The sequence below is a fragment of the Plecotus auritus genome (genome assembly GCF_963455305.1).
Source record: "Plecotus auritus genome assembly, chromosome: 6".
NCBI lineage: Eukaryota > Metazoa > Chordata > Mammalia > Chiroptera > Vespertilionidae > Plecotus > Plecotus auritus.
In genome coordinates this window covers 83,278,150-83,301,102 of record NC_137773.1, presented here as the reverse complement: position 1 = coordinate 83,301,102, position 22,953 = coordinate 83,278,150, and the positions used below count along the sequence as shown (strand labels likewise).

The window sequence follows — 22,953 nt, the reverse complement described above, 5'->3', positions numbered from 1 at the left end:
CCCATATGAGCCTCCTAGGGCAGCTGTAACAAATTACCACGGATTTAGGGACTTCCTTAGACATTTATTCTGTGACAATTCTGGAGGCCAGAAATCCAAAATGGACCTCATGGGGCTAAACCCAGGTGTGGTCGGGGCTAGTCCTTCCCAAGGTTCCAGGGAGAGCCTTTTCTGGACTTTTCCAGCTTCTAGTGGCACCGCATCTCTGCCTCATGGTCCTTCCTCTGATTTCACAGCCAGCAGTGCTACCTCTTCCATCTCTCTGACTCTGACCCTGCTGCCTCCCTCTTATGAAGACCTTGTGATGACACTGGGCTCCCAGGGAATCCAGGATCAACCACATGTCAGAGTTCTTGACTAATCCCACCTGCAAAGTCCCTCCCTCTATCTCATGAAGTGGCACATCCGCAGTTACAGGGACTGAAAAGGCGATGTCTCTGGAGGCTGTTATTCTGCTGACCCCAGGGTGTGACTGAAGCATGGAGCTAGCTCTGCCCTCTGCTAGGAGGAGTGTCATTAGCACATGTAAAACTCAATGCTACTCCGGGCCACGCAAGGAACTCCTGCAAGGAGGTGGTCCCTAAACTACACCTGGAGTCAGCCAGTAGGGAAAGGCCCTTGGATTCCAGACAAGATGATTTGGGAGCAGGCGAGCTTAGTAGTGTGGCCTGGTCAGGCACAGGGCTTCCCCCACATCTACCTCCCTTTTCCTCTCTGGCCCCCAACATCCATCCAGCCATACCCTGCCCCTTCTCTCTATCCTCCTTTGACTGTGCCCCTCCTAGGATCCATACTATGCCATGAAAGCCCCCTACTCTCTTCAAAACTAGGGCACTTTGCCCTGGCTGGGTAGCTCAGTTGGTTAGAGCACTGTCCTGGCACACCAAGGTTGCAGGTTGGATCTCCCAGGCACATACAAGAAGCAACCAATGAATGCATAAATAAGTGGAACAACAAATCAATGTTTTCCTCTCTACCCCCCCTCACTTACCTCCTTCCCTTCCCCCCTGCCACTTCCTCTCTAAACTCAATCAAAAAAACACAGAAAACTAGGGCACTTGTACATGATGCCCCAGGTCACCATTTGGGAGCTGGGAACAGGAAACCTGGCTCCCCCAAGAGTCACCTGGGTGTCGCCTTGGATGTGGTAGAGAAGTGATGATAAGCCAAGTGCCCCATCCTCAGTCACCGGGCAGAGTGGTGGCCTTTGGGACTTTTAGTGACTGACCCCTGGGAGGCAGGACTTGGGCAGTACTATCCCCTATCACAGTGGGGTGGGCCCCAAGGCTGCAGAGACACCCACAGCTGGTAGCTCCTGGCCACGCCCACCCCTGCTTTCCTTTCTCCCTGCCCTACCCCCTACACCCTCAAGGAGGACTGTGGCCCTGGCTCCGTCCCCAGGACTGCTGAGCCACTGGAATGGAGTGAGCCATGAGTCAGCCAGCAGGAAGGGACACTTACAGCCACTTGCATCAGATGTTCCTGCCTCATGGCCCACTGCCAGAGGCCCCAGCCTGTGATCCTCATTTATATGGGGACCTCCTGGGGCTTGTGGTTTCTGTCACTGGGGGGTCCACACAGGTGGGAACATGCACAGGGAGTCTAGGCCAGGCTGGATGCCAACCCAGGACTGACTCCTCCTGCCCCTCATACCCGCAGCCACCACAGCCTCTAGTGCTGACCCTGATTCTAATACCCTGATTCTAGCTTAGAATTTGGGTTGAGATTTGGGCTTCTCCCACAGCAGCTCAGTGCTTGAGGGCCAGTCCTGTAACATTCTGAGCCTCAGGTGCCAGGCTCTGAGCAGAGAAGAGAATGACGCTCCCCTCAAAGACACAGGCTTATGAGGAAACTGCAATGGTATCAGCCCCACAGCACCCAGATCCACGCATGGGCACCCCCTGCTTTCACATGTGCATATACCAAGTAGGTGCATGGCCCCCACACCTTCATCCCACTCCCACTGATGCACAGGGTTTGTCCTACACAGACCCAGGCTGTGCCTCTCTGAACATGCACAGACACACATACACACCCCAGCCTGCTTGCACTTGCACACACACCAAACTGGTGCTTTTTTTTTTTTTTTTTTTTTTTTTAATTAATGTTGGGAGACAGCCCTCACTGGTTTGGCTCAGTGGATAGAGCATCAGCCCGAGGACTGAAGAGTCCCGGGTTCATTTCTGGTTGAGGGCAAGTACCTCGGTTGCAGGCTGGATTCCCTGGCCCCACTTGGGCACGTGCAAGAGGAACCAATCGATGTCTCTCTCTCACATCAATGTTTCTGTCTCTCCTACTCTCTCTAAAAATTAGTGGAAAAGTATCCTCAGGTGAGGATTCACCAAATGGGGGACAAAGATGTTTACTGTCACCCCTTGGTAGGGTTGCCAGAAAACATACAGGACACCAGTTAAATTTGACTTTCAGATAAACAATGAATAATTGCTTGGGTCCTGGCCAAGTGGTTAAAGCAGTGGTTGGCAAACTGCAGCTTGCGAGCCACATGCGGCTCTTTGGCCCCTTGAGTGTGGCTCTTCCACAAAATACCACAGCCTGGGCAAGTCTATTTTGAAGAAGTGGCATTAGAAGAAGTTTAAGTTTAAAAAATTTGGCTTTCAAAATAAATTACAATTGTTGTACTGTTGATATTTGGCTCTGTTGACTAATGAGTTTGCCGACCACTGGGTTAGAGCGTCAGCCATAGACTGAAGGGTTGCAGTTCGATTCCTGGTTAAGGGCACATACCTCAGTTGCAAGTTCAATCCCTGGCCCTGGTCAGGGCTCATGCAAGAGGCAACCAATCCATGGCTCTCATTCTCCCCTTCCTCCCTCCCTTCCACTCTCTCTAAAAATCAATGGTAAAAAGTATCCTTGGATGAGGATTAATAATAATTATTATTTATGCATGGGGCTTACACTGAAAAGTTATTCTTTGTTTATCTGAAATTCAAATTTAACTGGCATGCTGTATTTTTATGGGCTGATTATGGAGGTTCTGAGCTGCCCTGGGGTTCCCTGGACACTTCCCAGGAGGTGAACTCTGCACGACTGAGCCCCCAGGATGCCAGGGCTCCAGCTACCTGACCAGATCAAAGTGGACACCATCACCCCCCCACCCACCCACCCACCACCAGCCTGCCTCCTCCTGCTCAGGGGAAGCAGAGGCCCCAGGGCTGGCAGTCAGGACCTGCCTGGTGTCTCCTCTGGGGTTTTGGGGTGACCCTGAGAGTCAGCCTGTAAAAGTGAGGGACTTCTCAGGAGCTGGCTGGAGGCAGACAGGGCACTCCCTAGAGAGCCAGCTCCCTACACCTTCAGCCCAAGGCTTGTCAAGCCCCCTTCATGACTTGGGCAGGAAGAGCATTTACTACTAGTTTCTCCTTTTTTTGGTCATCACTTCCTAGGACCTTCTCTCTGCCCTGGGAGCCTCAGGCTGGCCTCTGGACCATCAGGGCAATCCTGAGTCCCCCTCTCAGGCTGGCCATTTTCTCTGGCATCCTTTGGTGGGAGTATCCTTGTCCTGGGCCCTGCCTGTCCTGCCCACCAGCCCTGGCTGGACCTGCCCCTTGCTGACTGTTACTGCCCCAGCCTGGATAGATAAAACCTGCTGCCTAAAAACTGAGAAGGCTTGAGAAGTAGGGGCCAGGCTTCCTGCCTCACCTGCCTAGCAAGTTCCTTCCACACAGGGGCAGGTGGGATCTCCCTCCCTGAGGCAGGGGATATCCCTGAGGGCCCCAGGAAAAGCAGAGTGGGAAGGCCCAGCTGTGCCCCCAGGAACCTTCCAGCCCTTCTCCTTCCCCAGCCCCTAGGTGCCCGGCACCTCTGTGGCTGGGCCTGTAAAGAGAACCATCTCCAGGAAGATGACAGGTATTGGCTGTCTGGGGCTGGTGACGGGCCTGCAGCAGGACAGAGCTGAGGCCTGAGAGCTGGCAGGCAGGGCACAGAGGTCCTTCTCCTTCCCTGATTCCCACGAGTAGCCTCCTTGTCCCTAGTGCAGGCTGGGCTGGGGCTGGGGCTGGCTGCCTCACCTAGGCCAGCACAGCCAAGGCACCCACAGATGCCTGCCAGTCCCAGTGCTCAGCCTCCTGTGTCTACAAGCCAAGGGACATCAAGGATGGTTGGCACCACCAGGAGCTGGAAGGATCCTCCCATAGAACCTTCTGGCGAGGGTGTGGCCTTGCCAACACTTTGATTTCAGGTTTCTGGTCTCCAGAATGTGAGAGTATACATTTGTGTGTGTGTGTGTGTTTTAAGAATAGTTTATTGATTTTTAGATAGAGAGGGAGAAGAAAGAAACATTAATGTGACAGTACATCAATCAGATGCCTCCTACAGGATTCCTACCAGGGATCGAGTTTGAAACCATCATGTGCCCTGACTGGGGATCAAACCAGCAACCTTTCAGTACATGGGACAACCCCAACCAACTGAGCCACACCAGCCAGAACAAATTTCTGTTTTTTTAAGTCACCATATGTATGGTACTTTATTACAGCAGCCTCAGGAAGCTATTACACTTATACAATCCCCATATGCAAGTACACACACACACACACACACACATACACACACACGTGCACATGAACACATTTGCAAATGCTCAAACACATTCCTTCTTTTCAGCAATATTCAGTGAGTACTTCCTGCCTGTGTGCCAGGCCCTGTGCTGGGCAGTGGACAGAACTGTGCTCTCGTGGAGCTGACCTTCTGGGGAAGGGCAGTGGCCCATCTGTACCCACCTTACCATCCAGAAGTGTATGAAGACCTGCAGGTGATTACATAAATACAGGAGGAAGGGTGGCAGGAGAGAGGTGGGGAGGATGAGGAGGGGCCCATGGCTTCTCCTGGGCAGGCAGGTCTGGCAGCCCCACCCCAGGCACCTGGAGCCAATGTATGTGTCTACACACACACACACACACACACACACGTGCACAAACACACACACATGGAGGGGCTGGCTGGGGAGGTTCTTCTAAACGACCAGGGGGCTGGCTGAGATGAGGCCTCACAGCTCCTGCAGCCTGAGCTGTGGTTTTGGGGGGCAGCATATAAATAGAAGCGGCTGTCAGAGAAGGGACAGTCGAGCTTTAGGTCAGCTGGGCCTGGTTGGCAGAGTTTGGGGTTGGGTGGCCATAAGCTTCTGGAAGAACAAGCTGGAGCTTAGAGGGCACAGGGTCTGAGGACTTTGCTCAACCTTGCTGGGGTGACAGGCAGCTGGCCAGGGCTGACTATCTTAACCTGGGTCGGGTGTTCCAGCCAATACGGAATTGTTTTACCTCCTGTCCTGGCTCCCCACCGCATCAGTCCAGAAGAAACGCTCCTTTGCAGGACGGAGGAAGGATCCTGCATAGACCTTAGTACCTATCCCCCACTGTGGTCCCTTTTCCCTGCCAACAACGGGATGACCTCTTGGGGAGTTCAAAGCATGTTGTGTGCATATGGGGCTGCCGAGACCGGGATGGGGAGCTGCAAGGCAGGTTCTAGAGCAGGAGTGTCGCCAAAAGGAGTCAGTGTATCCTAGGCCCCCGGCCGGCACACTGGGGGAGCTGCAAGGGGGCAGGGCCGGGCTCCGCCTCTGTCTCGAGACCCCCGCAGGAGTCCCGAGTCTCAGACAATCCCTCGCATAGCAGCCGAAACCCTTTCTAGCTAACGCGCCCGGAGCCACGCTCGCCGCACAACGCAAGCCGCAGAGACACGCCCCAAGGCCAGAGCACGCAGCCGCACTCCGGTCCAGAGCGCCCTTCCAACCCCGCCCCCGCCGCGCGCGTGTGGGCGGGGACTGAGGGGCGGGCCCTACGTTGGGGGCGGGGCCTGGCTTGGCCCATAAAGGCGGAGGCGGCGCTGCGCGCGAGACTCCACTCGGCGGCGGCGGCGGCGGCGGCGGTGGTGGCTCTGGTGGATGGCTCTGCGGTAGTGGTGGTCGTGGCGGCGGCGGCACTATTCCCCACGCGGTCCGCGCAGCGGGATCCGGACTGCGCGTCTCAGTCGGCGGAGGCGAAGAAACAGCGCCCCCGCCCCAAGCCCGACCCCAGTGAGTACGGCCCAGAGACCCCGGCCTGGCCTGGCCCCGACTCAGGCGCGGGGATCGGGCCCCGCGGAACCCTGCTGCCTGGGCCTGTACTCTCGGTGCGCCGACCGTGGCCACTCACGCCCTTCTTTGTCTGCCCCCGCCTGCAGGGTCCTTTCCCCGGCCGCCCCCCGCCCACGGGCCGCCCCCCGGGCCCTGCGTCCCCTCCCCCGCTGGCGGGGCCCGGACAGAAGATGGTGCAGAAGAAAACAGCCGAACTTCAGGGCTTCCATCGTTCGTTCAAGGTGAGGGCCGGGTTGGTTTGGTGGGCGCCGCGGGCTGGACTACCTGAGTGGCCGGTGGGAGGGGCGCGGAGCTCGCCCTCAGGATCCCCCAGGCCTGGTGCCCGTCCCCCGCCTTGGCCTTGGCCTTGGCGCTGCCCCTGGCGTGCGTGCGACCACAGGCCAGTCTGATGGACCCTGAGGTCTCAGGTCTTTCCTCTAGGAACCCGAGGTGGGTCGGGGGGCCCTTGTCCGTGGGGCCCTTGGCTGTGTGTCCCCTGCAAACCTCAGCCAGGTGTATAGTGCTGGGTGGGGCGTCAGCCGGCTAGAGTCCTGTCCCCAGCACCTTGTGGTCTGTGAGGTCTACTCTCCAGAAAGGCCAGACAGGGTTGCAGATTCCTACCCCGACAAACATGCCCTCCTAAGTGGCCTGCAGAGTAGGGGTGTGTGTGGATTGGATGACCCCCAGACATGCACCTCCCAGACCCAAGTCCTGTTTCCTGTTGGAATGGGAAGTCTCTGAGGGGGACCCAAGGCTTCCGAGTTCTAGTCTCAAATGAGCAAGTCTAGGGTCGTTTGGCAGGTGCTGGGCCGGGGCCCCATGAGGCCTGGCCCAGGGGAGGCAGTGATGTCAGCAGCCACCCCACCCTCCTGCTGAGTTATGTAATGGCTTTCCTGGGCCTCCTTGGGCAGGAACCTGTTGCCCTGCAGAGGAGGCAGGACCTGTGTGTGTGTGTGTGTGTGTGTGTGTGTGTGTGTGTGTGGGCAAGTTGGACACCAGTGTGGGAGGAGCCAGCCTGGTGTGTTTGGGTTAGAATTCCCAGGCCTGTCCAGCCAGCATTCACCTGCCAGCGCCCCACCCGGTACACACGCCTGTCATCCTAGCTTCCACTCCAGGGTAGTGACAGCCTTGGCATGTCCCAAGTGGCCAGGGCTGGGTGGAAGGGTGGTAGACCCAAGATGTCACTGACGGTGGTCTGTTAACTCCTGGGACTGTGTCTGAGCTCAGACAGGGTCAGTGGGCAGGGCCAGCTCTGCGGTCAAAGCATACTCAAACTTTCTGGATGGTTCCAGCTGCCTCCTGCCAAGGCCTGCTGACTAAAGGCCCACAGCCAGCCCTGGGCCTGGCCCGCCTACACTGCTTAGGCCTGAAGTCTGGCCTTTGCAGGCCACCCAGGACCTGTGCATGCCCTGTGCTGAGGTGGGACTGTGCGAGTCCCAAGGGAGGGAGTGGGGACATGGGACAGGGAATCTTGGCTCTAAAGTGGCCCTCCAGGGTCCAGCTCTTCTGAATTGGGGTCTGGGAGAGATGTATGGGATTGCTGAGGAGACCCACGTTTGGCCCCTTTGGGCCCTAGAGCCTTTACTTGATTGTTGGGGGCAGCTTCCTGACGTCCACTCTCCATCCTAATCCCCTTTTGTGGCCACCCTGGAGCCACTCCTTCCAGGTAGAAGGACGGAGACTTATCAGAGCATTGATTGCAGTCCTCACGGGAGCCAGACTCCTCAATGGGCAGGAACAGGGACTGCTGGATGAGCATCAGCAGGCTGGCTTCAGTGCCCCCTTCCTCCTTCCTTCCTGCACCTCCTAGCAACTATCTGCAGGGTGAATAGGGAGGCTGGGAGGGCCCGCCTGTTTTTCAGCTGCTCCCTCTGACCTCTGCCTGCACCCTCTGCAGCTGGCCTGGCTTCCGGGCCTCCTGTCTACAGGAATCTGGCCTGGCAGAGCGGGCCCCTCCAGGTCTTTTTGGGGCTCTCCTGGAGTTCCTTCTCTGTTGGATGATTCTCCTGCCACAACCCCAGCCCCTGCTGTCACAAGGCCCAGAGAAGGGCAGTGATTGGCCCAGGTCACCCAGCATCGGCCATAACACCACAATTATGTATACAGGCCCCCTCTGTGCCCACCAGGGCCCTGGCTGCCTGGTCCATCAGGATGTTGGGAGCTAATTAGAACTAACTTCTAAAGGAACCTGGCCAGGCCTCAGTGTCTCTCAGCCTTTATTGGAGGGACTGTCAGCCCTTATACAAGATCTTTTGCTCTGCAGAAATGGCATTTATCCTAACAGCCTTTTGTTTTGCCCCATAAGCGATTTATCCAATTTCTGGCATGCCTGTCTTTGGGCAGGATCTAGTGCCCTCCCCCCAGTTTTGGGGGCCACCCAGTGATCTTGAGCAGGCCCCACTCCAACAGGGTTGGTTTCTTCACTGGGCACTAAGCCTGTGGGGCTCACTCCTGGGGGTTTCTGGGGGTGAACAGGACAGTGCAGGCTGTGGCCCAGGCAGAGAACAGCCCAGTGTTCATGCTGGAGCCCATGGATAGCTTTCCTGTAAGCCTCTGGGGGATTGGTGAGACAGGAGAAAGCAGCATAAGGCAGGAAGGGTGATGGCACCCCTTGACACAGGGAGGGCTGAGCCCACAAGGCCGTGGGAAAGCAGGCAGGGCAGCTAGCGGGGATCCCCGCCCTAGAGCTGGTGACTCACCTCCCACTGACTGCTCTTTGCCTTTGATCTCCAGACTGCTGACCCCATTCTCCAGGTGAACAAACCAAGGTGCCACAGTAACTTGCACCCCCTCCACCCTGCACACCCTAAACTTGGTGGCCCCAAGAGCCCTGGCTGGGGGTAGAAGGGCTATTTCTTCATGGTCAGGCGAAGCCAGGCTTTCACCCCTTTGGCATATGTACACAGGGCTGGGTCACTCTGTAATGGAACAGTTCTGACAGCAATATGGCCTGAGAGCTCTCTCTTCTCTACTACAGGGGCAGAATCCTTTCGAGCTGGCCTTCTCCCTAGAGCAGGCCCACCCCGGAGAGACTGACTTCAGCCTGGAGTGCCCAGCCCGCCCTGGTGAGGGGCCTGGAAGGGAGGGGACTGTGGGTGAGGGTCAGGTGGGGCCTGAGAGCCACAGGGGCCAAGTGGGCCTCACGCCCGGGTCTCCTGATGCAGATATGCCCACGAGCCAGCCCATTGACATCCCAGACGCCAAGAAGAGGGGCAAGAAGAAGAAGCGGTGTCGGGCAACTGACAGCTTCTCAGGCAGGTTCGAAGGTGAGTGGGGTGGGCAGGGCTGGGGATAGGGGGAAGTGACTAGGTCACCCAGGACAGCTCTCACTGCCATCTCTGCTCTCCAGATGTCTACCAGCTACAGGAGGATGTGCTTGGGGAGGGCGCCCATGCCCGTGTGCAGACCTGCATCAATCTCATCACCAACCAGGAGTATGCAGTCAAGGTAAGCACAACACCCTCATCTGTCCCCTTACCTCTCCCCAGCAATGCCTGGGATCTGGCATTCAAGCTCCTGGACTCACAACTGGGGAAAGCCAGTGTCTAAAAATGACCCCTAGAATCCAGGTCAGCCTGGGCTGAGCCCCAAGTTGAAGCAGAGATGGGAAGTGACCATGAAGTTTGGCCCCTAATGCAGGTGGCCGCAGACCAGGTGCCAGAGTGACCATTTGGGATGGGGGTTGAGGGGGCTTTGGTCAAAGCTAATGTTCACCTGCTGGGTTACTTCAGGCTGGTCCCCAGGCACAACTAGTGCTTTATCCATATTGGTTACTAGGATTAAAAAGCAACGCCATACTTAGGGCCCAGGGGTCTTAGCATTTAGGGAGACCAGGGCAGAGCCTCCTTCATGCCCATATGGCCTCTGACCCAGGGTACACCCTGGGAGCTGTGGCCCTGTGACCTCTGTTGTCTGGCTAGATTATTGAACCCTGCATTCCAAGAAACCTTCCAGGCTTCTCTCGTGACCCTGTTTCTGAACTAGGTGGGATCACAGGAGGCTGGCTGCCCAGGCAGGGAGGTCAGGTACTCCCTGGCAAGCAGTGCTAACCAGATGCCCTGGTGGAAATACAGTGACAAAGGCAGCTGTGGTCCCTGCCCTCTGGAAGCTCCCAGGTAGAGTGGGGGTGATGGTGCAGGAGAATTGGACACTAAGAATGGAGTACCTTCTGAGTATCCAGTGTGTCTCTGAGGATCTTTCTCCTAAGGACCTGCTGGGCAGCCTGACTTACTGTCACTGTTTGACAAGTAGGGAAATTGAGGCTCTGAGTCACACTGTGTCTGATCTCCCATAAGGCCATCTCCCTCCCCTGAGGGACTGCAGTATTCTCTATGAAGTGGGGTCCTAGCCAGATTCCCAAGGGACAGGATGAGGTTCAGTTATTGTAGAAGGATGTGGCTGGTGGCTTTGTCTCTAGAGGCCCTGGAATCTGTTTTTTCTGTCCCTCTTTGGGACAGGTGTGTCACTAGACACATGGGCATGCATAGGCCCAGGTCTTGGAGGTCAGTGGACTTGTGTGCCTGCCTGCTGCAGGAGCCTGGCCTGTGGAACATACTACATTCCCTTCCTCTAGGCCACTGTGGTGCACAGGAAGCCTCAGACATAGGTGGTGACCCTGCCTGTCCACCCACCCAGCAAAAGGGGACCCGAGGCACCTGCTAACTCCACCTCTCTCTAAGCAAGGTTGCTGGGGGGCATTTGGGGATGGGCCCAGAACTCTCTAGTTCTTAGAGTTCCTGGGTGCCAGAAAGGATTGGGGACTTAAGTGTGTGTTGGCTTCCTGAGGCTCTGGGGTCTGGGAAGCTGTGTCTGCTGGTGAGCAGGGGTGCCAGTCTGGGCTGGCCTGAAACACGCAGGCTCGTGGGGTCACAGACATCTACCCAGACTGGTGTGGAACTGGGGAGGCAGGACTCGGTGCAGAAGCAAGTGGGTATGGCATGACTGGCAGCCGGGTGCCTGAGGTCCCTCTAGTCCCCTGGATAGTGTGGAAGTCAGCATGGTGGCCACCAATCTCCTGGTCATAAAGGGGAGGTTGCTTAGTCCAAGGGAAGCTGATACTGTGAAGGGGTATTTTGCTGGACCCTAGGCCCCAAATATATCTCAGACTTTTTTCCATCAGGAGTGCATAGGGCCGGCTCCTTCTCCCCGCCTTTCCTGTCCCACTCACTCCTCTCTTGGTGCCACTTGAGAAATACCTTGCCCACTACTTATGCTGACGCTGCAGTTCTGACTGGCAGATTCTGGGTCCCCATAGGAGAACTCGGCTTTCTAGATCGTAATGGTCTAAAGCTTTAACAGTTTCAGGTATAGCACAGGGAAAGTTTCTGGTGGAGGCCCCTCGGGCTGTGGAAAGTCTGGCTGACACAGCTGCTGTGTCCCCCCACCCCCACACGTTTCAGATCATTGAGAAGCAGCCGGGCCACATTCGGAGCAGGGTTTTCCGGGAGGTGGAGATGCTGTATCAGTGCCAGGGACACAGGTAATGTGACCCACCCTCAGCCCTGAGCCATCTTTTAGTGGATGAATGGGCCTGAATGCCTCTTTACCCCCAGCGAGCATTTAAGGCAGGGGTGGGGAACCTTTTATCTGCAAAGGGCCATTTGGCTATTTATAACATCATTCATGGGCCATACAAATTTATCAACTTAAAAATTGACCTGCTGCCTGGCTGGTTGTGGCTCAGTGGCTGGGCGTTGAACCGTGAACCAAGAGGTCATCGGTTTGATTTCCTGTCAGGGCACATGCCCAGGTTTCGGGCTCCATCCCCAGTAGGTACAGTGTGCAGGAAGCAGCCAATCAATGTTTCTCTATCCCTCTCCTTTCCTCACTTTCTAAAATCAATAAACCATATTTTAAAAAGCCTGCTATATTTGGTCAAACATTTAATTAACTCATCCCTAATGCCTTGGCAGGGCCAGACCAAATGATTTCTTAGGCCTTAAACAGGCCGAGGGCTGAATGTTCCCCATCCCTGATTTAGGGAGTTCCTACTGTGTTCCAGGCCATTGTGAATGGACCCAGTGTTAGGCTGGCAGTCTGAGGTGGGCAAGGTGGAAGCAGGCCTGTGGGCCCAGTCCCAGCCTTCCTGTGGGCAGGTGGAGGTGTTGGGGGGGTGGACCCCTCATGAGCTGGGCATGTACAGGGGCCTTAGGAAGTCTCACTCCTGTCCTGCCCCCCTCCCCCATCCTAGGAATGTTCTAGAGCTGATTGAATTCTTCGAGGAGGAAGACCGATTCTACCTGGTGTTTGAGAAGATGCGGGGCGGTATGTGGGGCCTGGGAGACACATCCAGCTAGGTCCTAATGGTCTATGGGCTCAGAGCCACCTCGGAAGGACCTATCAGAGGGTCCTGTACATCAGAGACGGCTTGTGGGCTCTGAGCTTCCTGTCCACACAGCAGCTGGGGTCAAGGACTTTGGGTCCGAGGAAGCCAGAGTGGAGGCTTCCCTGCCAGGTGGGAGTGGGTGCTGGGCAGTGGCCTGGGGACACAGGGGTTATTCTTACATGTTTTTTTCCTCCACTATGACCCGGCCCCAGGCTCCATCCTAAGCCACATTCACAAGCGACGACACTTTAATGAGTTGGAGGCCAGCGTGGTGGTACAGGACGTGGCCAGTGCCCTGGATTTCCTGCACAACAAAGGTGGCTGATGGGGTTGGCTGCTCAGGGTACCACCTACTTTTTGCCATCCTGCCAAAGATGCCTAGGTCCCATGGATGTCCAGACTTGCCCCCAGTACAGCTGCCCAGGACTCCCTAAAGATACACCCATCCCACCACTGACTCCCTGGTGGTTCTACCCACAGGCATCGCCCACAGGGACCTAAAGTTGGAAAACATCCTCTGTGAGCACCCCAACCAGGTGAGGGACACTGGGGGTTGGCCTTCCCTGCGGGATGGGGCCCTGTGCAGGCTGGACAGGACCTCCAGCCACCTCACCTCATTTCACTGCTGCTTCCTAATCCCCTCCCAGGTCTCCCCCGTTAAGATCTGCGACTTTGACCTGGGCAGTGGCATCAAACTCAATGGGGACTGCTCCCCCATCTCCACCCCGGAGCTGCTAACCCCAGTGAGGACCCACGCGGTCAGGGGCGAGCTGGGAGGGGCAGGGCAAGGGGACAGAATTACATTCTGTCCAAAGAAGTGGTTTGGGACCTCCAGGAGAGATGTGGGGCAGCTTGTCTCTGTGCTGGGGCCTTGAAACTCGGGATTTCGCTTAGCAACAGCTGCTGATTGGCCCTTTGGCTGTGACGGGGCGGGACCACGGTCAGGCAGGGAGGGGCGAGCTTCCAGCACCTGTTGATTGGGCAGGGTGGGGGTTGGGGCGGGGCTGTGGTCAGGTGGGGGCGGGCTGGCACCCGTCATCAGCCTGTAATTGGCCGAGCAGAGCTGTCAGTCATTGAGGGCTCAGGCTCAGGTGACTGGGCGGTCCCTTGCCTCACATTACACTGGAAAGTCCCGGCCAGTGGCGTCCCCCTCCCCCATGGCATCTAGTCATCACCGCTCCCCTTCTTCCCCGCAGTGCGGCTCTGCAGAGTATATGGCCCCTGAGGTGGTGGAGGCCTTCAGCGAGGAGGCCAGCATCTATGACAAGCGCTGCGACCTCTGGAGCCTAGGTGTCATCCTCTACATCCTGCTCAGTGGCTACCCACCCTTTGTGGGCCACTGCGGCAGCGATTGCGGCTGGGACCGCGGTGAGGCTTGCCCGGCCTGCCAGGTGCGCACCCCCTGCCCTGTGCAATCCTTAGGCCCTGGTCCTGAATATTGATTGCATCCACAGAGTAATGTTGGCCTGCCTGACCTTCCTGGGTTTCTCGAGGTTTAGGTCTCCTGCCTTTCAGCATAGAGCAGTTTGGTCAGGGAGCTGTGGTGGGGTGAGGCCTGTGGTTTGGAGTGAGGCCTGTTTTCTATGCAGTATTTGAGGCTCAGGATTCATGTGTGTCCTGGAGTCCTTAGGAGGTCGGCTCTCCTGACCAGCTACCCTCAGACCTTTCTCTTTATTTTTTTAAAAATATATTTTATTGATTTTTTTTTTTACAGAGAGAAAGGGAGAGGGATAGAGAGTTAGAAACATTGATGAGAAACATTGATCAGCTGCCTCCTGTACACCCCCTACTGGGAATGTGCCCGCAACCAAGATACATGCCCTTGACCGGAATCGAACCTGGGACCTTTCAGTCCGCAGGCGGATGCTCTATCCACTGAGCCAAACCGGTCAGGGCAGACCTTTCTCTCTCTCTTTTTTTTTTTTTTTTTAACATTTTATTGATTTTTTACAGAGAGGAAGGGAGAGGGACAGAGAGCTAGAAACATCGATCAGCTGCCTCCTGCACACTCCCCACCGGGTATGTGCCCGCAACCAAGGTACATGCCCTTGACCGGAATCGAACCTGGGACCCTTCAGTCCGCAGGCTGACGCTCTATCCACTGAGCCAAACCAGTTAGGGCCCTTTCTCTCTCTCTCTCTTTTTTTTTTTAAATGATTTTTATTGATTTCAGAGAGGAAGGAAGAGGGAGAGAGAGAAAAACATCAATGATGAGAGAGAAACATTGATCGGCTGCCTCCTGCACGCCCCCTACCGGGGATTGAGCCTGCAACTTGTGTGCCCTTGACCAGAATCAAACCTGGGACCCTTCAGTCCGTAGGCTGATGCTCTATCCACGGAGCCAAACTGGCTAGGGCCCCCCAGACCTTTCTTCCTCACCTTCCTTGGCCCCTCAGGTGTCCCCATCCTGCCAGCTGATCCCAGGGCTCAAGTTCCATCCCGCTGTCTGGGTAGTAATCTGGGGTCCTTGCACCTGGTTCTTGGGCCACCTGTCAGGCCTGGGGCCCTGAGAGAGCCTGTCAACTTAGCAGTGTCCCAGCTCCCTTGGGGTCCAGGCTGGCCCATCAGAGATCAGGATGTGGGCCTCAACCCTTTTGGCTGCAGCCACCCCCTCCTGCATGTGTTCCCCCAGAACATGCTATTCGAGAGCATCCAAGAGGGCAAGTATGAGTTTCCTGAGAAGGACTGGGCCCACATCTCCTTCGCTGCCAAAGACCTCATCTCAAAGCTGCTGGTTCGAGACGCCAAGCAGAGGCTAAGCGCTGCGCAGGTCCTGCAGCACCCCTGGGTGCAGGGGGTGAGTGCCAGCCCCCTGGGGGTAGCTAGGCATGGGTCCTTGTCTCTAGTGGGCTGGGGCTGTGGCTCAGAACAAGTGCTGGAGAACCCTTGGGGCCCAGTGTCAGGACTCCTTGTTGTGATGTGGGTCTAGAGGTCAGTCACAGTTATTTTCTGGGGGCCCAGGCACAGTTATGAAATCTTCCCCATCTGCTGGCTGCAGGAGCTACTTAGCAAATCCCTGGCCTGTGCCCTAGAGGCGAGCAAGCTCAGCTCAGCCACAGGGCAGACGGGTGGGTGGCCAGCCTCAGACAGGACTCTATCCCCTCCGATCCCAGAAGAGCCTGGTGTTTGTCCTTGCCAATGGTCATCCAAGCTGGGGCCACCAGGGTAGAGGGCCTATGGGAGAAAGGATTGCCTGCTCAAGCCAGCTAGTAGAAGGGGCTCTGAACTCCTGCTGGGAATATGAGGCAACCCGTGGATTGAGAAGGGAGGGGCTGGGCTGGGAGTGGTTAGGCAGGGTGGCTGGTGAGCAGGTAGGCCTGGGGAGCCACCGGCCCCTGTTGGTGTCAGAGCCAGCTGGGGACCTGGGAGGGTGGGCCCTGGGTAGGAGGGATGAGCCGGGCTCTGTTCTCTAGACCTGCTTCTCTGGTCTCCTTGCAGTGCGCCCCGGAGAACACCTTGCCCACGCCCATGGTTCTGCAGAGGTGAGGCCTGCGTGGGGTCTCAGGTTGGAGAGGGGAGGTTAAAAGTTAAGGTCTTTAAAAAATACAAAATAAGTTATCTTTAAGTTGTAGGGGAAGCCATTCAAGAACTGGGTGTCCTTGTAGGGGTGGTGGATTAGGTCCCAGGCTGGGGGGAGGGGGAGCTTGGGTCCATAGCCCCTCCTCCAGGGCACTGCACAGACCCTGGGGTCCCAAGGGAAGCAGAGGGTATACCTGGCAGCCACCTCCCCTTCCTTGGTGACTGTCCCATCTTGTCCGCAGGAACAGCTGTGCCAAAGACCTCACTTCCTTCGCAGCTGAGGCCATCGCCATGAACCGGCAGCTGGCCCAGCGTGAGGAGGATGCGTTGGAGGAGGTGGGACAGGGCCAGCCCGTGGTCATCCGAGCTACCTCACGCTACTTGCATCTGTCCCCACCATCCCAGTCCAAGTTGGCCCAGCGGCGGCAGCGAGCCAGCCTCTCTGCAGCCCCCGTGGTCCTGGTGGGGGACCATGCATGACCCCTCCCTTCTTCTGTACATAGGTCACCCCCTCCCCCATCAGATCTCAAGATTTTTTTTAAGCTATTGCCAGCCAGTGACCAGCAGGCTGTGCTACACCCCCCCTCCTTGGGTTCTGAGGTGCTGTGCTCAGCTCAGCTGGGGGGTATCTTTTTATATAAAGTTTTTGCTGTTGGGTTTTCCTTTTTTTTTTCTGCCCCCCACCCCCATTTTTTTCCTTTGAATGGTGTTAAAAGTAAACAGGCACCCTGGGAGAAGAGCAGAGGGCACTTGTGCTGCGCATGCCCCCACCCTGCCACCCTGGCCGTACAGGCTCAGCTGTACTGTGAAAGGCCTTGTGCCCATGGTCCCTGCCCAATGTGACTCAGGAGAGGAGGACATTGCTGTCTTCCAGAGCTGGGGGACCCGGGAACACACCTGCGCCCCTCCCCCTTCCCTGCCCTTAGTGTTCTCAAGGCCAGACTAACCCTGCACCTCCTTTCACCCGAAAGGCACCCTGGTGGCCAGGGGGGTCCTGGGTGTGGGCAGGTGGAGTGAACAGCCTCACCTCACCCCACCCCTGATTGAGAACCTTAACCTTCAGTTGCAGCTGACAGGGGAGGGGCTGCACCCATTACCACTACTCCCCACCCTCTCCATGGGCCTCTGTCTACCTGGGGTGGGGCGAGGGGCACTGGAGGAATGGGAGGGGCTGGACAGGCACTCGTCAGCCAACATGGGGGACCCATAGATCCCCCACCCCGGGCACCCCAGTGCCCCTTCTCAGGGCTCAGTCTGACCATGGCCACGTCCTGCCCCCAGTCGACCCTTGAGTTGACATGGAAGCTCTGCCAGCCCTGTCCCCTCCCCTCCGTAGAGCCAGGGCTGACGCAGGTTCCCAGTGAATCCCCCACTCCCAAAGGCAGCATTCCTGCTCTGCCCACCTTGAGGGGAATGGCCTCTCTCAGGCACCCAGGAACCTCTGTCCTCCACCTCCCCACCCCAGAGTCCAGGTCAGATGTCTAGTGACTTGCTGGGCTCGAGGAGACCCTGACACCCCTCTTTGTCCTTAGGTGGGAAACACTATGCAATACAAGCTCCCTCTTCCTTCATGCACACGTGTTTCTGCCAGTGGGCGGCCCCCAGCCCTCTTCAGGGCAGCTGGGCCTGGGCTCTGGCTGGGTCTTTTAGGCAGGCCAGCTGGATAGCCCTCTGGCATCTAGTTTTCATCCTGTTTCATTAGTATTTTAAGAACATCAGTTGACTTCCTTTTCCTGTTCTTGAAGAATACTTGAATGTCAGGGGGCCTTGTGGGTTGGGGGGCTCAGACACTGCCTCCCCCACCAAGTCTTGTACAGTTGCTGCAGTCTGGGGGCTGATGCCTTTCTGGCCACCTAATCTGTGGACTGGTCTTTCCAAAGACCCCAGGGTGGGCGGCCACCCCCACCTCCATCATTTCTTGCCCATTAGTGATTCCATGTATCACGACTGGGGATTCTGCCTTTTTGTTAAAGAACTGGGGCCTCACTGGCTACAGGTGGTGTGGTCAGTTCAGTCTGGAAAGCTGACTGTGAGCAGCATTTTCTTCTCAAAGGTGGGACAGCTACTTACTCTTCCCCCATCACATCTACAGGGCAACCGGGAGGGCTGGCCAGAACCGTCACTGTGAAGGAGGGCCTGGGTCCCAGGGTGTCCCAGGCTGCTAGGCTGCTCTGGTGCTGAGGGAAGGGGGACTGGCAGTGTTTCCATGTTAATATATTTAAAAAAAGACAATTTTCTTTAAAAGTGGGGGAAAGACATCCAAGCACTTTAACTCCACTGTACCAGGTAAACTGATACAGCTCAAAAGTTTTCCTTGACACCAACTGTCAATGCCGGAATTTTGTATTCTGTTTTATAAGGATTTAATAAAACTCACAAAAGCTCATTCTGGTTTTCTGTTGCTGTATAACAAGCTGTCCCAAACCTAGTGGCCCTAAGCCATTCATTGTCAGTGATGCTGTGGCTTAGGAATTTGGACAGGGCATGTGGGATTGGCTTGTCTGTGGGATCTGTGAGGGTGGGGGTAGGCGATCCTTGGGTGACCCATCAGTGTTGGCCCCGGGAGCCTTCTGTGACAGGCTCTCACTGAGCATGTGCGAGGCTCATCCACATTAGTGCCCATGCTTTCCTGCTGTTCGTGGCTGAGGAGCACTCCAGTGTCTGGGTGGAGCACATTGTGTTCACTCATCTGTCCGTGTTACCGGTTTTGGCCGCAGTGAGCCATGCTTCTGTGGACATGTGCACAGGTGTTCACTTGTGGAAACAAATGGCAAACATTTCACATGTGGACGTGTTCATTTCTCCTGGGTGGACACCACGGAAGGGATGTGAGCAGGGCAGAGACCTGATCGGATGTGGCTTTTGGAAGGACCATTTTTGCCCCCGTGTGGAGTGTGGATGGGATCTGAAGGACTCAATAAACCATTGTCACCCTCTAAGCCAGTCAGATGAGGGATGACAAGCCTGGTGGGGGTGGTGCCAGTAGACCACAAAATGGCAAACACCAGGCATGGTGAGGAGGTGGCCTGCCAGCACCTACGGGCAGCCTGGATGCGGGGTGAGAAGGGGGCTTTCGGCTGTCTGGAGAGAAGGCACGCCTGGCAAGGTAATAGGCACTAGGGATCCCTGCGACATGAGGTGCAGTAGGTCACCCCTCCTGTCTAGAAACCTGAGATCAGCAGGTGGCACACCTTCCACCTGGCCCTTCAGTAGGAAACCTGGACACACTTGAGCCTGTGCCCCGCCCCCTGAATTTATTTGCTCAGCTGCCTAGACCCTTCCTCTCAGACCCCACAGCTACCCTCTCCTGAGCCAGGGCAACAGCCCAGCCTGGTCTCCTGGCCCCCACTCAGCCCCCAAAGATTCCATCTCAGTTCCCCCAGGCCCCTCGCTTGTCCCTTTCCCAGCCTGGCATAGGTGTGTGGGCAAGGAGGGGTGGCTGCTACATGCCAAGCCACCACCCTCCTAGGTGGCACAGAGCCCTGCCCAGCCCCACCAAGCCATGCCAATGACCGCTCCCTGCCCCTTGTTGCCTGCCAAGTCCTGCAGCCAGGCACAGCCTGTTCTCTGAGCCTCTGCTGTGGATTGTATGTTGGTAGTTTCCTCTTGGTAGATCCCGCCCTTCCACCTCTCCTCCGGGAGCAACAGGGAAATCCCGGAACTGGAGCAGCTGGGAGCCTTTCCCAGGCTGGTGACTGGCTGCCCTGGCCCCTGGGCCCAGTCTCCACCTGGGTAAATGGAGACGCCAGCTTGGGCTCCTCAGCTGCCCACAGGCACTGGCCTCACAAGTCCCAGCACAGAACTGTCAAAATCACATCTGTGACGGGAAGCTGCTCCACACTCCCCTTGACAAGACAGTGGCAATGCTGATGTTCGATGCTAATAATAGGAGGAACAGGCAGGGCTATGGAAACTATTTGCACTAATGGCACAGTTTTCCTGTAAACCTAAAACTTTTTTTAACCCTTATTCAAGATATGTGTCATTTTGTTGTTGTTGTTTTTTTTGTTTTGTTTTTTTTTTTTAGAGGAAGGGAGAGAGATGAGAGAGAAACATCTATTGGTTGCCTCCCCATGCTCCGACTGGGAATTGAACCCCCCACCTTTGTTGTTGTTAATCCTCACCCAAGGATTTTTTCTTCCCCATTGATTTTTTAGAAAGAGTGGAGCAGAGGGGGAGAGACAGAGAGAGAGAAACATTGATGTCAGAGAGACACCTCGATTGGTTGCCTCCCACACATGCCCTGACCAGGGTTGGGGATGAAGCCTGCAACCAAGGTACATGCCCTTGACTGGGTCTTGAACCCTCGACTCTTCAGTCTGCAGGCTGATGTCTAACCACTGAGCAAACCTGGCTAGGGCAAACCCCCCACCTTTTGGTGTATGAGACAACACTCCACCCAACTGAGCCACACTGGCCAGGGCTAAACCTAAAACTTTAAAAAATATTTATTTATTTATTTATTTATTTTAATAAAGTGAGAGAAGACAGACATGAAAAGTCACAGTGATTTCATTTATGTAAAATGTCCAGAACAGGCAAGTCCGTAGAGACATGAAGTGGGTTCATGGTTTTCGGAGGCTGGGAGGGATGTGGAGTGACTGCTGATGGGGATGGGCTTCTTTTGGGGGTGGTGGAACATTCTGGAACTAGATAAGAAGTGATGGTGATGGTTGCACAATATGGTAAATGTACTAAATGCCATTGAATTTAAAAGGGTGACTTCCTTCTTAATAAAAATGGAAAGGATGATGGGACCAAATTTGTGTAGAGTCTGGTACACAGTAAGTACTCAATAAATGCACCAAGGAATGACTTATCACCCTGCGGGGTGGGGAGGAGGCCAGCACAGGCATCTCCTCCCAGACGTAGGGATTTGTGCAAGCTTTCGTTCATGTCATTGTCACTAATCCCCTTGACAAGCGCTCCCTGTGAATCACCCCATACAGTGTCCTCCTTAATTCTCCCATCTCCAGAGGAAACCTGGTGGTCCGTCCTGGTCTTGGACTCATTGGAAGGAGGAGAAATGGGTTTATGTGCTTTTTAAAAAATCCTCACCAAGGATATGTTTTTTATTGATTTTTAGAGAGAGGAGGGGGGAGAAATGAGGCGGGGAGGAGCAGGGAGGAGAGGGAGAAAGAAACAGCAATGTATGAGAGAAACATCGATTGGCTGTCTCCCATATGTGCCCCAAGTGGGGATCAAACTGGCAGCATAGGCACATGCCCCGACTGGGAATCAGACCTGCAACCCTTGGGTGCAGGGACAGAGCTCCAACCAACTGAGCCACCGGGCCAGGGCTGAGAAACGGGTTTAAAGCAAAGTGTGATGGAATCAAGTCAGATATGAGGACGGATGTCCCATAGTTCAAGCTTGATGGGATGAGCTGGCTGGGGCAAGGGAAGGGGAGGACAGGTGGCTGGAGCCCGGTGGCTCTGGTCCCCACTCTGGGCTGCATTCGTTCCCTCTGTCAAAGCCGCATAGTGCCCCTCCCCATGTAGGGTTTGGGGTTTGGGGGCAACCCTAGAAGATGCCTGGCATTTCCATCATGTCTCTCATGGAGACTCAGTTTCCCCTCATGGAATGTGAGGGCAACAGCTTATTCTCGTCCCCTGCCTCAGTTTCCCTTTTGTGACCTACTGTGAGACTGCAGAAGGCTCAGGTACCAACGACAGGGAGCTTGCCCTGTGATGCGCACTTGGCTCGGGGCCAAGGAACCTTCCGGAGTCTGGGGTCCCAGGACGCCCGTGCCAAAGGCCCTTGGGAGACTTTCCAGCAAGAGGTTAGCAAGTCCCCAGGACAGATTCCCAAAATGACAGACGGGATGCTCTGGCATCGCCGGAGTTTTATCTGTACATTCAAAGTGGCGCCCACCCTGCAGGAGCCGGGGCCATATAACAGTTGTGGGTTCCAGTCCGGGTCACTCCTGACCCGATGCCATCATCCCAGTGACTCAGCCCTGTGCAGCTTGTAGACCCTCATCATGGAGCACAATCCCTGTCTCCTAGGATGGTTTTACCTCTTGCCACGGCCTGGTGCCAAGCACGCATGGCAAGAAACCAGCTTACAATCTCTCCAAATTGGGGCCAGAACCAACGAGGGTTGAGTAAGACCCTTGCCTAGGCAGAAGATTTAAGGGAGCGCCAAAAAACTGCACTCACCCTGACAATACGTGCTGAGGTGTTTTTTAACGGCTTCAAAAGCAGCTTTGCTAAAAAAAAAAAAAATCCACACCCAAGGATATGTTTTCATTGATTTTAGAGAGAGGAAGGAAAAGGGTGAGAGAGACACATAGATGTGAAAGAGAAACATCAATTAGTTGCCTCCTGTACACAACCAATCAGGGACCGAACCCCCAGCCTGCGTATGTGCTCTGATCAGGAATGGAACCCACAACCCTTTGGGGCACAAGACGATGCTCTGACCAACTGAACCACACCAGTCAGGGCTGTGCTGTGAGTTTTGGCAGGAACTATTGTAGATTCACATGCAATTGCAAGAAATAACATTTTGCCCACTTTTCCCCAGTAGTAGCATTTTGCAAAACAATTACAATGTCACAACTGCATCGTTGACATTGCTACAATACATCTTATTGGGAAATCACCACTTCCACTTGTATCCACTGTGTGTGTTTACAACTCCTTCCTTGTCCACCCTCAGGTCTCAAAGCAAACAGTGCGTGTATTTAACCTAAGGACACTCAGCTCACCCGCTGTTCTCACTGGGAAATGGAAGCATGTAAGACTGGGCTGTGGAGCCAAAACCGGTTTGGCTCAGTGGATAGAGCGTCGGCCTGCGGACTGAAGGGTCCCAGGTTCAATTCCAGTCAGGGACACATACCTTGGTTGCGGGCACATCCCCAGTGGGAGGTGTGCAGGAGGCAGCCGATCGATGTTTCTCTCTCATAGATGTTTCTAACTCTCTATCCCTCTCCCTTCCTCTCTGTAAAAAATCAATAAAATATATATATATTTTTTAAAAAAGACTGGGCTGTGGAACCGGGTCTTTCAAAAGAATTTTCTGGCATGATGGACATGTT

The 22,953-nt window shown here is 55.4% G+C and overlaps 1 protein-coding gene across 3 annotated transcripts; it reads left to right on the top strand.

Moving 5' to 3' along the window:
* The first annotated feature begins 5,848 nt into the window (after positions 1 to 5,848).
* Positions 5,849 to 18,297, top strand: MKNK2 (MAPK interacting serine/threonine kinase 2). 3 transcript variants are annotated; one of them, XM_080674258.1, is made up of 15 exons: positions 5,849 to 6,028; positions 6,175 to 6,309; positions 9,045 to 9,132; positions 9,232 to 9,333; positions 9,417 to 9,514; positions 11,467 to 11,546; positions 12,258 to 12,331; positions 12,605 to 12,709; positions 12,873 to 12,928; positions 13,040 to 13,135; positions 13,589 to 13,783; positions 15,025 to 15,189; positions 15,831 to 15,874; positions 16,154 to 16,294; positions 18,272 to 18,297. In XM_080674258.1, the coding sequence occupies exons 2-15, from the start codon at positions 6,259 to 6,261 to the stop codon at positions 18,276 to 18,278; spliced, it is 1,302 nt and encodes a 433-aa protein (XP_080530384.1). In that variant the 5' UTR covers positions 5,849 to 6,028; positions 6,175 to 6,258; the 3' UTR covers positions 18,279 to 18,297. The 3 variants fall into 3 exon arrangements, with proteins under 3 accessions (XP_080530384.1, XP_080530383.1, XP_080530385.1); XM_080674257.1 differs by lacking the exon at positions 18,272 to 18,297 and having other exon boundaries at positions 16,154 to 16,568; XM_080674259.1 differs by lacking the exons at positions 13,040 to 13,135; positions 18,272 to 18,297 and having other exon boundaries at positions 5,890 to 6,028; positions 16,154 to 16,539.
* Positions 18,298 to 22,953: the final 4,656 nt, after the last annotated feature.

What these genes read in the sequence shown, in the direction of transcription:
- MKNK2 (XM_080674257.1), top strand. Translation starts at nt 6,259, where the DNA reads ATGGTGCAGAAGAAAACAGCCGAACTTCAGGGCTTCCATCGTTCGTTC. An exon ending in CTTCTCAGGCAGGTTCGAAG is followed by an intron (nt 9,334 to 9,416) that starts GTGAGTGGGGTG and finishes TCTGCTCTCCAG; the next exon opens with ATGTCTACCAGCTACAGGAG. An exon ending in AGCACCCCTGGGTGCAGGGG is followed by an intron (nt 15,190 to 15,830) that starts GTGAGTGCCAGC and finishes GTCTCCTTGCAG; the next exon opens with TGCGCCCCGGAGAACACCTT.